This window comes from Ciconia boyciana, chromosome 33 (genome assembly GCF_034638445.1).
Source record: "Ciconia boyciana chromosome 33, ASM3463844v1, whole genome shotgun sequence".
NCBI classification, from domain to species: Eukaryota; Metazoa; Chordata; class Aves; order Ciconiiformes; family Ciconiidae; genus Ciconia; species Ciconia boyciana.
In genome coordinates, this window is record NC_132966.1 from 1,122,680 (window position 1) to 1,135,768 (window position 13,089).

General features: G+C 66.9%; 1 protein-coding gene across 1 annotated transcript in view; it reads right to left on the minus strand.

Moving 5' to 3' along the window:
* HIF3A (hypoxia inducible factor 3 subunit alpha) overlaps positions 1–13,089 on the minus strand; it is a 30,532-nt gene that overhangs the window by 8,673 nt on the left and 8,770 nt on the right. Inside the window, exons 2-6 of the mRNA XM_072848730.1 lie at positions 10,483–10,673; positions 7,101–7,237; positions 3,653–3,737; positions 2,440–2,549; positions 271–455 (exon numbers count right to left, since the gene is read on the minus strand). Of these exons, the coding sequence (XP_072704831.1) occupies positions 271–455; positions 2,440–2,549; positions 3,653–3,737; positions 7,101–7,237; positions 10,483–10,673 (708 nt within the window). The remainder of the gene's footprint in view (positions 1–270; positions 456–2,439; positions 2,550–3,652; positions 3,738–7,100; positions 7,238–10,482; positions 10,674–13,089) is intronic.

Sequence of the window (13,089 nt, forward strand, 5' to 3'; positions counted from 1 at the left end):
GAGTTTTGGGGTTCAGGGGCTGGGGGGGCAGGGATTCAGGGGGTGGGTGAGTTTTGGGGTTCGGGGACTGGGGGGTCAGGGTGCCGGGGGGCAGGGGTTCGGGGGGTGAGTTTTGGGGTTCGGGGGCTGGGGAGTCAGGGTGCTGGGTGTCTGCATGGGGGCCGGGGTACTGCAGGGTTGGGGGGGGTTGGTTGCTGGGGTCCTGAGGGTGCCGGGGTTCGGAGGGTGGGGATTTTGGGGGGGGTTTGGGGGTTCGGGGGGCACCCCGACCTGTCGTCGCAGTAGGTGAACTTCATGTCCATGGAGTGGCGGCTGAGGACGGTGCCGGAGCCCAGGGGGGTCTCGATGGCCCCCGGGTGGGGGATGGCCTCGCAGATCAGCACCAGGCAGCGCAGGGGGGGGTCCCCCCCCCCGGCCCCCGCGCACGAGCGCATGTGCCCCGCCCAGTGCAGCACCTGGGGGGGACGACGTTGGGGGACCCCTACGGACCCCCCGCCACCCCCTCGTGGGGGGGTGTCCCCCGTGTGTGTCGTTGTCCCCCCCGCCGTGGCCCCCCTTTTCAGGGTGGCCCCAGACATCAGCCTGCCCCCCCCATTGCTCTGTGTCCCCCTGTCCCTGTGTCCCCCTGTCACGCCCGTGTCCTCCCTACCCCCCCCATGTCCCCATGTGTCCCCGTGCCCCCCCACATCCCCCATGTCCCCATGTCCCCATGTCCCCCATGTCCCCATGTCCCCCATGTCCCCCCACATCCCCATGTCCCCATGTCCCCATGTCCCCCCCATGTCCCCATGTCCCCCATGTCCCCCACATCCCCCATGTCCCCATGTCCCCCATGTCTCCATGTCCCCCCACACCCCCATATCCCCATGTCCCCATGTCCCCCCACATCCCCCATGTCCCCATGTCCCCATGTCCCCCATGTCCCCATGTCCCCCATGTCCCCCACATCCCCCATGTCCCCCATGTCCCCCATGTCTCCATGTCCCCCCACACCCCCCATATCATGTCCCCATGTCCCCACATCCCCATGTCCCCATGTCCCCATATGTCCCCCACACCCCCATGTCCCCATGTCCCCCACATCCCCACGTCCTCATGTCCCCATGTCCCCCATGTCCCGTGTCCCCCACATCCCCATGTCCCATGTCTCCCCATGTCCCTGTGTCTCCCCATGTCCCCATGTCCCCACATCTCCCCACATCCTCATGTCCCCATGTCCCCCATGTCCCCATGTCCCCATGTCCCCCATGTCTCCCCATGTCTCGTGTCCCCACATCCCCATGTCCCCATGTCCCCCATGTCCCCCACATCTCCTATGTCCCCATGTCCCCCATGTCCCTGTGTCCCCCCATGTCCCCATGTCTCCCCACATCCCCCACATCCCCACGTCCTCATGTCCCCACGTCCCTCATGTCCCCATGTCCCCATGTCCCCATGTCCCCCACACCCCCATATCCCCATGTCCCCATGTCATGTCCCCCACATCTCCCATGTCCCATGTCCCATGTCCCCACATCCCCCATGTCCCTGTGTCCCCATGTCCCCATGTCCCCACATCCCCACATCCCCACGTCCTCATGTCCCACGTCCCTCATGTCCCCATATCCCCATGTCCCATGTCCCCACATCTCCCCATGTCTCATGTCCCCCACACCCCCATATCCCCATGTCCCCATGTCCCCATGTCCCCCACATCCCCATGTCCCCATGTCCCCATGTCCCCACATCCCCCATGTCCTGTGTCCCCCATGTCCCCATGTCCCCACATCCCCACATCCCCCGTCCCTCATGTCCCACGTCCCTCATGTCCCCATGTCCCCATGTCCCCATGTCTCCCCACACCTCTATATCCCCATGTCCCCGTGTCCCCCCACATCCCCATGTCCCCATGTCCCCACATCTCCCATGTCCTGTGTCCCCCATGTCCCCATGTCCCCCACATCCCCACATCCCCACGTCCCTCATGTCCCCACATCCCCTCATGTCCCCATGTCCCCATGTCCCCATGTCCCCCACACCCCCATATCCCCATGTCCCCCATGTCCCATGTCCCCCATGTCTCCATGTCCCCCACACCCCCATATCCCCATGTCCCCATGTCCCCATGTCCCCCACATCCCCCATGTCCCCATGTCCCCACGTCCCCCATGTCCCCATGTCCCCATGTCCCCCATGTCCCTGTGTCCCCCATGTCCCCATGTCCCCCATGTCCCACATCCCCACGTCCCTCATGTCCCCATGTCCCCATGTCCCCATGTCCCCCATGTCCCCCCATGTCCCCATGTCCCCCCACATCCCCCACATCCCCCACGTCCCCTCATGTCCCCATGTCCCCCCATGTCCCCATGTCCCCATGTCCCCATGTCCCCCACATCCCACGTCCCTCATGTCCCCATGTCCCCATGTCCCCATGTCCCCCATGTCCCCCATGTCCCCCACCTTCCAGGAGGCCGCCTTGAGGTTCAGGCACCGCCCGCGCCCCGTCAGGGTGCTCTTCATCCGCAGGGAGAAGCTGCGCCCCGAGCGCTCCCCCCGCCGCCGCGGCACCGCTGGGGGGGGCCCACGGTCAGGAGGGGCTGGGGGTCCGGGGTGGGGCTTGGGGGGTCCCAGGGAGACCCAGAGGTGCTGGAGGGGGTCCCAGGGGTGTTTGGGGGGTCCCAGGGGTGCTGGGGGGCACTAGAGGGGTTCCAGAGGTGTTTGGGGGTCCCAGGGGTGTTTGGGGGGGTCCCAGGGGTTCTGGGGATCCTTGGAGGGTGCTGGAGGGGGTCCCAGGGGTTTTTGGGGGTCCTAGGGAGACCCAGGGGTGCTGGGGGGCAGAGGTGTTGGGGGGGTCCCAGGGCTGTTTTGGGGGCTCCCAGGGGTGCTGGGGGGGTAGGGGTGTTTGGGAGGGTCCCAGGGAGACCCAGGGGTGCTGGGGGTCCCAAGGGTATTTGGGGGTCCCAGGGGTGCTGGGGGGGCCGAGGTGTTTGGGGGGTCCCAAGGGTGTTTGGGGGTTCCCAGGGATGCTGGGGGGGGTAGGAGTGTTTGGGGGTCCCAGGGGCGCTGGGGAGTCCCAGGGGTGTTTGGGGGTCCCAGGGAGACCCAGGGGTGCTGGGGGGCAGAGGTGTTGGGGGGGTCCCAGGGCTGTTTTGGGGGCTCCCAGAGGTGCTGGGGGGGTAGGGGTGTTTGGGAGGGTCCCAGGGAGACCCAGGGGTGCTGGGGGTCCCAGGGGTGTTTGGGGGTCCCAGGGGTGCTGGGGGTTCCCAAGGGTATTTGGGGGTCCCAGGGGTGCTGGGGGCAGAGGTGTTTGGGGGGTCCCAAGGGTGTTTGGGGGTTCCCAGGGGTGCTGGGGGGGTAGGGGTGTTTGGGGGTCTCAGGGAGACCCAGGGGTGTTGGGGGGCAGAGGTGTTTGGGGGGCGTCCCAAGGGTGTTTGGGGGTTCCCAGGGGTGCTGGGGGGGGTAGGGGTGTTTGGGGGGGTCCCAGGGGCGCTGGGGGGTCCCAGGGGTGTTTGGGGGTCCCAGGAGACCCAGGGGTGCTGGGGGGCAGAGGTGTTTGGGGGGGGTCCCAAGGGTGTTTGGGGGTTCCCAGAAATGCTGGGGGGTAGGGGTGTTTGGGGGGGTCCCAGGGGCGCTGGGGGGTCCCAGGGGTGTTTGGGGGGCCCGGGGGTCTCACCCTGCCGGGGGCTGAGCACGTCCTGCAGCTCCTCGTGGTCACAGGGGTGCACGAAGTCGAAGACGCTGTGGCCGATCAGCTCCAGCTGCGGGGGGGACACGGTCGGGGGGTGTCGCACGCCTCGCACGAGCACCCTCGTGCAAGCACCCTCGTGCAAGCACCCTCGCGTGAGCACTCTCGCATGAGCACCCTCGTGTGAGCACCCTCGCACGAGCACCCTCGCACGAGCACCCTCGCGCGGAGCCCCACACGAACAGCCTCACACAAGCACCTTCGCACAAGCACCCTTGCATGGGGCCTCACACGAGCACCCTCGCACAAGCACCCTTGCACAGGGCCTTGCACAAACACCCTCGCATGAGCACCCTCACATGAACACCCTTGCACGAACACCCTTGCACAAGCACCCTCGCACAAGCACCCTCACGTGAGCACCCTTGCACAAGCACCCTCACACAACCACCCTTGCATAGGCACCCTCGCACAAGCACCCTCGCATGGGGCCTTGCACAAACACCTTTGCACAAGCACCCTCGCACCAGCACCCTCGCACAGGGCCTTGCACCAGCGCCCTCACACAAGCCCCCTCACACAAGCACCCTCGCATGAGCACCCTTGCACAAACACCCTTGCACCAGCACCCTCGCACAGGGCCTTGCACAAGTGCCCTTGCACGAGCCCCCGTGCACAACCACCCTCGCACAAGCACCCTTGCATGGGCACCCTTACATGGGCACCCTTGCACGAGCACTCTCACACGAGTACCCTGACACGAGCACCCTGACCTGGGCACCCTCGCACAAGCACCCTTGCACAAGCACCCTCACACAACCACCCTTGCATGGGCAGCCTTGCACAAGCACCCAGACACGAGCACCCTCACACGAGCACCCTCGCACAAGCACCCTCGCATGAGCACCCTTGCACGAGCACCCTCGCACAACCACCCTTGCACGGGCAGCCTTGCACAAGCACCCAGACACGAGCACCCTCACATGAGCACCCTCGCACGAGTACCCTGACACGAGCACCCTCATGTGAGCACCCTGACGTGAGCACTGTAACACGAGTACCCTGACACGAGCACCCTTGCACGAGCACGCTGACGTGAGCACCCTCGCACAAGCACCCTGACATGAGCACCCTCACACGAGCACCCTGACCCTCACACCCTCGCACGAGCACCCTGACCCTCGCACCTTCGCACAAGCACCCTGACACGAGCACCCTTGCAGGAGCACCCTGCCCCTCGCACCTTTGCACGAGCACCCTCACACGAGCACCCTCACACGAGCACCCTGACCCTTGCACCCTCGCACGAGCACCCTCGCACGAGCACCCTGACCCTCGCACGAGCACCCTGCCCCTCGCACCTTCGCACGAGCACCCTCACACGAGCACCCTGACACGAGCACCCTGACCCTTGCACCTTTGCACGAGCACCCTCGCACGAGCACCCTCACACGAGCACCCTGACCCTTGCACCCTCGCACGAGCACCCTCACACGAGCACCCTGACCCTCGCACGAGCACCCTGACCCTCCCACGAGCACCCTCACACGAGCACCCTGACCCTTGCACGAGCACCCTGACCCTGACACGAGCACCCTGACCCTCGCACGAGCACCCTCACACGAGCACCCTGACCCTTGCACGAGCACCCTGACCCTCACACAAGCACCCTGACCCTTGCACGAGCACCCTCACACGAGCACCCTGACCCTTGCACCCTCACACGAGCACCCTGACATGAGCACCCTCACACGAGCACCCTCACACGAGCACCCTGACCCTCACACTCTCGCACGAGCACCCTGACCCTCGCACGAGCACCCTGCCCCTCGCACCTTCGCACGAGCACCCTCACACGAGCACCCTGCCCCTCACACGAGCACCCTGACCCTCGCACGAGCACCCTGACCCTCCCACGAGCACCCTCACACGAGCACCCTGACCCTTGCACGAGCACCCTGACCCTCACACAAGCACCCTGACCCTTGCACGAGCACCCTCACACGAGCACCCTGACATGAGCACCCTCACACGAGCACCCTGGCCCTCGCACGCTTGCACGAGCACCCAGACACGAGCACCCTCGCAAGAGCACCCTCATGTGAGCGCCCTCACACGAGCACCCTCACACGAGCACCCTGCCCCTCACACCCTCGCACGAGCACCCTGACATGAGCACCCTCACACGAGCACCCTGCCCCTCGCACCTTCGCACGAGCACCCTGACCCTCACACCCTCGCACGAGCACCCTGCCCCTCGCACCTTCGCACGAGCACCCTCACACGAGCACCCTGACCCTCGCACGAGCACCCTGACCCTCGCACGAGCACCCTCACACGAGCACCCTGACCCTTGCACGAGCACCCTGACCCTCACACAAGCACCCTGACCCTTGCACGAGCACCCTCACACGAGCACCCTGACCCTTGCACCCTCGCACGAGCACCCTGACATGAGGACCCTCACACGAGCACCCTGGCCCTCGCACGCTTGCACGAGCACCCAGACACGAGCACCCTCGCAAGAGCACCCTCATGTGAGCGCCCTCACACGAGCACCCTGACCCTTGCACCCTCACACGAGCACCCTGACATCACACCCTCGCACGAGCACCCTGACCCTCACACGAGCACCCTGCCCCTCACACCCTCGCACGAGCACCCTGACATGAGCACCCTCACACGAGCACCCTGACCCTCACACTCTCGCACGAGCACCCTGACCCTCGCACGAGCACCCTGCCCCTCGCACCTTCGCACGAGCATCCTGACCCTTGCACGAGCACCCTGACCCTGACACGAGCACCCTGACCCTCGCACGAGCACCCTCACACGAGCACCCTGACCCTTGCACGAGCACCCTGACCCTCACACAAGCACCCTGACCCTTGCACGAGCACCCTCACACGAGCACCCTGACATGAGCACCCTCACACGAGCACCCTGGCCCTCGCACGCTTGCATGAGCACCCAGACACGAGCACCCTCGCAAGAGCACCCTCATGTGAGCGCCCTCACACGAGCACCCTGCCCCTCACACCCTCGCACGAGCACCCTGACATGAGCACCCTCACACGAGCACCCTGCCCCTCACACCCTCGCACGAGCACCCTCGCAGGAGCACCCTCGCACGAGCACCCTGACCCTTGCACCCTCACACGAGCACCCTGCCCCTCGCACCTTCGCATGAGCACCCTGACACGAGCACCCTCGCAGGAGCACCCTCGCACGAGCACCCTGCCCCTCACACCCTCGCACGAGCACCCTGACCCTCGCACGAGCACCCTGCCCCTCACACGAGCACCCTCGCACGAGCACCCTCCATGCCTTACCCAAGCAGCCGCCCATCCGCCCCCCCCCCCTCCCCCTGCACCCATGGGTGCCCCGGGACCCCTGGCAGGCAGAGTTGGGGGGTGCCCCTCGCCCCCACCCCGACCTGGCTGAGCCCCAGGAGCCGGTTGACGTTCTCGGAGAGGAAGATCATGTCGCCCGCCTCGCTCAGCACCATCACGAAGCCGCTCAGCGCCTTCAGGTAGCACCCATCCACCTCCTCCGCCGCCGCCGCCCAGGCGCCTGGGGGATGGGCACGTCACTGGGGGGTGGGGGGTTAGGGTGCGGGGGGAGGAGGGGCTGGGGGAGCTTTGGGGGACCCCAGGGTGCTCAGGGGGAGTGGGGTGCTTGGGGGGGGCTATGGGTGCTTGGGGGGGCTGGGGAAGCTCTGGGGACCCCAGGGTGCTCAGGGGTCTGGGGTGCTTGGGGGGCTGTGGGTGCTTGGGGAGGCTGGGGAGCTTTGGGGGACCCCAGGGTGCTCAGGGGGACTGGGGTGCTTGGGGGGCTGTGGGTGCTCAGGGGGCTGTGGGTGCTTGTGGGGGGCTATGGGTGCTGAGGGGGTCTGGGGTGAATGGGGGGGGCTGTGGGTGCTTGGGGGTGGGGCTGGGGGAGCTCAGGGGGCCTGGGGTGCTTGGGGGGTCCTATGGGTGCTGGGAGTGCTCAGGGGATCCCCTGGGTGGTTGGGGGGGCCTATGGGTCCCAGGAGGTCCCATGGTTCCCCAGGGGTCCCAGGAGGTCCCATGGGTGTTTGAGGGTCCCAGGAGGTCCCATGGTTCCCTGGAGGTCCCAGGAGGTCCCATAGGTGTTTGGGGATCCCAGGAGGTCCTGTGGGTGTCTGGAGGTCCCAGGAGGTCCCATGGGTGCCTGGGGGTCACAGGAGGTCCCAAAAGGTCCCACAGTTTCCTGGGGGTCCCAGGAGGTCCTGTGGGTGTCTGGGGTCCCAGGAGGTCCCATGGTTCCCCGGGGGTCCCAGGAGGTCCCACAGGTGTTTGGGGATCTCAGGAGGTCCCAAGAGGTTCTGTGGGTGTCTGGGGTGCCTGGAGGTCTCATGGATGCCTGGGGGTCCCAGGAGGCCCCAGGAGGTCCCATGGACGCCCGGGGGTCCCAGGAGGTCCCATGGGTGTTTGGGGATCTCAGGAGGTCCTATGGGTGTCTGGGGTCCCTGGAGGTCCTGTGGGTGTTTGGGGGTCCCAGGAGGTCCCATGGCTTCCCGGGAGTCCCAGGAGGTCCCATGGGTGCCTGGGGGTCCCAAGAGGCCCCAGGAGGTCCCATGGTTCCCTGGGGGTCCCAGGAGGTCCTATGGGTGCCTGGGGGTCCCAGAAAGTCCCATGGGTGTTTGGGGGTCACAGGTGGTCCCAAGGGGTCCCATGGTTGCCTGGGGGTCTCAGGAGGTCCTGTGGGTGTTTGGGGGTCCCAGGAGGTCCCAAAAGGTCACATGGCTCCCTGGGGGTCCCAGGAGGTCCCATGGGTGTTTGGGGTCCCTAGAGGTCCCATAGGTGTTTGGGGATCTCAGGAGGTCCCAGGAGGTCCCATAGGTGTTTGGGGATCCCAGGAGGTCCCATGGTTCCCCAGGCGTCCCAGGAGGTCCCATGGGTGTTTGGGGATCCCAGGAGGTCCCATGGGTGTTTGGGGTCCCAGGAGGTCCTGTGGGTGTCTGGGGTCCCTAGAGGTCCCATAGGTGTTTGGGGATCTCAGGAGGTCCCAGGAGGTCCCATGGGTGTTTGGGGATCCCAGGAGGTCCCATGGTTCCCCAGGCGTCCCAGGAGGTCCCATGGGTGTTTGGGGATCCCAGGAGGTCCCATGGGTGTTTGGGGTCCCTGGAGGTCCTGTGGGTGTCTGGGGTCCCTAGAGGTCCCATAGGTGTTTGGGGATCTCAGGAGGTCCCAGGAGGTCCCATGGGTGTTTGGGGATCCCAGGAGGTCCCATGGTTCCCCGGGCGTCCCAGGAGGTCCCATGGGTGTTTGGGGATCCCAGGAGGTCCCATGGGTGCCTGGGGGTCACAGGAGGTCCCAAGAGGTCCCATGGTTCCCTGGGGGTCCCAGGAGGTCCCAGGAGGTCCCATGGTTCCCTGAGGGTCCCAGGAGGTCCCATGGGTGTTTGGGGTCCCAGGAGGTCCTGTGGGTGTCTGGGGTCCCTAGAGGTCCCATAGGTGTTTGGGGATCTCAGGAGGTCCCAGGAGGTCCCATGGGTGTTTGGGGATCCCAGGAGGTCCCATGGTTCCCCAGGCATCCCAGGAGGTCCCATGGGTGTTTGGGGATCCCAGGAGGTCCCATGGGTGCCTGGGGGTCACAGGAGGTCCCAAGAGGTCCCATGGTTCCCCGGGGGTCCCAGGAGGTCCCAGGAGGTCCCATGGTTCCCTGAGGGTCCTAGGAGGCCCCATAGGTGTTTGGGGATCCCAGGAGGTCCCAGGAGGTCCTGTGGGTGTCTGGAGGTCCCAGGAGGTCCCATGGTTCCCCGGGGGTCCAAGGAGGTCCCGTGGGTGTTTGGGGGCCTCAGGAGGTCCCAGGAGGTCCTGTGGGTGTCTGGGGTCCCTGGAGGTCCCACGGGTGCCTGAGGGTCACAGGTGGTCCCAAGAGGTCCCATGGTTCCCCGTGGGTCCCAGGAGGTCCCATGGGTGTTTGGGGATCCCAGGAGGTCCCAGGAGGTCCTGTGGGTGTCTGGAGGTCCCAGGAGGTCTCATGGGTGTTTGGGGGTCCCAGAAGGTCCCAAGAGGTCCCATGGTTCCCCGTGGGTCCCAGGAGGTCCCATGGGTGTTTGGGGATCCCAGGAGGTCCCAGGAGGTCCTGTGGGTATCTGGAGGTCCCAGGAGGTCTCATGGGTGTTTGGGGTCCCAGAAGGTCCCAAGAGGTCCCATGGTTCCCCGTGGGTCCCAGGAGGTCCCATGGGTGTTTGGGGATCCCAGGAGGTCCCAGGAGGTCCTGTGGGTGTCTGGAGGTCCCAGGAGGTCTCATGGGTGTTTGGGGGTCCCAGAAGGTCCCAAGAGGTCCCATGGTTCCCCGTGGGTCCCAGGAGGTCCCATGGGTGTTTGGGGATCCCAGGAGGTCCCAGGAGGTCCTGTGGGTATCTGGAGGTCCCAGGAGGTCTCATGGGTGTTTGGGGGTCCCAGAAGGTCCCAAGAGGTCCCATGGTTCCCCGTGGGTCCCAGGAGGTCCCATGGGTGTTTGGGGATCCCAGGAGGTCCCAGGAGGTCCTGTGGGTGTCTGGAGGTCCCAGGAGGTCTCATGGGTGTTTGGGGGTCCCAGAAGGTCCCAAGAGGTCCCATGGTTCCCCGTGGGTCCCAGGAGGTCCCATGGGTGTTTGGGGATCCCAGGAGGTCCCAGGAGGTCCTGTGGGTGTCTGGAGGTCCCAGGAGGTCTCATGGGTGTTTGGGGGTCCCAGAAGGTCCCAAGAGGCCCCATGGTTCCCCGGGGGTCCCAGGAGGTCCCATGGGTGTTTGCAGGCCTCAGGAGGTCCCAGGAGGTCCCACGGGGGTCGCGGGAGGGGCTCACCGGCGGCGAGGAGGCGGTGGACGCGCAGGTAGCTGATGGTGAGGCGCATGATGGAGGCCTTGTCGAGGTGGGCGCTGACGCCGCGGGCGAAGGGCAGGGTGTGCGCCAGCTGGTAGAAGACCTCCGTCTCCCGGCTGCGCCGGCACCGCGCCGCGTCCCGCGAGCGCTCCTTCCGCAGCTCCGGCGTCGACCTGCCGGCACCCGCCAGCACCGTGGGTGCTTGTGGGCATCCCCCGCTGCAGCCCAGGCACCCACGCTGCACCCACTGCACCCACCCTGCACCCACACCGCGCCCGCGCTGCGCTCACTGCACCCCGGGCACCCCACGCTGCACCCACGCTGCACCCCAGGCACCCACACTGCACCCCGGGCACCCCACACTGCACCCACGCTGCACCCACACCACGCCCGTGCTGCGCTCACTGCACCCCAGGCACCCCACGCTGCATCCCAGGCACCCACACTTCACCCCGGGCACCCCACGCTGCACCCACGCTGCACCCCAGGCACCCACACTGCACCCCGGGCACCCCACGCTGCACCCCGGGCACCCCATACTGCACCCACGCTGCATCCCAGGCACCCACACTGCACCCACGCTGCATCCCAGGCACCCACACTGCACCCCGGGCACCCCACGCTGCACCCACGCACCCACACTGCACCCCAGGCACCCCACGCTGCACCCTGAGCACCTGCACTGCACCCTGGGGCACCCACACTGCACCCACGCTGCATCCCAGGCCCCCACACTGCACCCCAGGCACCCCACGCTGCACCCACGCTGCACCCCAGGCACCCACACTGCACCCTGGGGCACCCACACTGCACCCACGCTGCATCCCAGGCCCCCATACTGCATCCCAGGCACCCACACTGCACCCCAGGCACCCCACGCTGCACCCACACTGCACCCCGGGCACCCACACTGCACCCTGGGGCACCCCACGCTGCACCCATGCTACACCCACACTGCACCCCGGGCATCCCACGCTGCACCCCAGGCACCCACACTGCACCCCGGGCACCCCACGCTGCACCCACGCTGCACCCCAGGCACCCACACTGCACCCTGGGGCACCCCACGCTGCACCCATGCTACACCCACACTGCACCCCAGGCATCCCACGCTGCACCCACGCTGCACCCTGGGGCACCCACACTGCACCCACACTGCACCCTGGGCACCCCACGCTGCACCCACGCTGCACCCCGGGCACCCACACTGCACCCCAGGCACCCACACTGCACCCACGCTGCACCCTGGGGCACCCCACGCTGCACCCACGCTGCACCCCGGGCACCCCATACTGCACCCACACTGCACCCCGGGCACCCACACTGCACCCACGCTGCACCCACTCTTCACCCACTCTGCACCCACAGCCCCCACCCCCCGCACCACGTCCCCCCAGCTCCTCCCGCAGCACCAGCACCCCCCAGCACCCATGGGTGCTCACAGGCACCCGCAGCCCCCGCACTGGCACTGTGGGCACAGGGACACTGTCACCGTGAGCCCAGGGGACACCATGACACCATCACGGGGACATGGGGACATTGTCACCGTGGACAAAGGGACACCCAGTGACACCAACACCGGCACCGCGGGCCGGTGACAAGGACACTGTCACCGCGAGCCTGGGGACACCATCACGGGGACATGGGGACACCATCACCATTGGCACAGGGACACCCAGTGACACCAACACCGGCACCATGGGCACAAGGACACTGTCACCACGAGCCTGGGGACACCATCATGGGGACATGGGGACACTGTCACCGTGGGCACAGGGACACCCAGTGACACCAACACCGGCACCATGGGCACAAGGACACTGTCACCACGAGCCTGGGGACACCATCATGGGGACATGGGGACACCATCACCATTGGCACAGGGACACCCAGTGACACCAACACCGGCACCATGGGCACAAGGACACTGTCACCGCGAGCCTGGGGACACCATCGTGGGGACGTGGGGACATGGGGACACTGTCACCGTGGGCACAGGGACACCCAGTGACACCAACACCGGCACCGCGGGCCGGTGACAAGGACACTGTCACCACGAGCCTGGGGACACCATTGTGGGGACATGGGGACACCGTCACCGTGGGCAAAGGGACACCCAGTGACACCAACACTGTCCCCAAGGGCGCAGGGCGCTGCTGGGACATGGGGGGACAACGCGTGTGGGTGTGCGGGGGTGTGAGAGGAGGGGTGCGAGTGTGGGTGGGTGGGTGTGTCCTGGTGGGTGCCCGCAAGCGTGTGCAGGGGTGGGTGCGGGTGTGCGCGGGTGTGCGCGGGTGTGCCCTGCTGTGTGTCTGGGTGTGCATCCGGGTGTGTGCGGGTGTGTGTCCGTCCTGGTGTACATCTGGGTGTGCATCCGGGTGTGCGTGGGTGTGTGCGGGTGTGCGGGAGTGTGTCCTGGTGTGCATCCGGGTGTGTGCAGGGGTGTCTGAGGGTGTGTCCGAGTCCTGGTGTACATCTGGGTGTGCATGCGGGTGTGCGTGGGTGTGTGCGGGAGTGTGTCCTGGTGTGCATCCGGGTGTGTGCAGGGGTGTCTGGGGGTGTGTCCGAGTCCTGGTGTACATCTGGGTG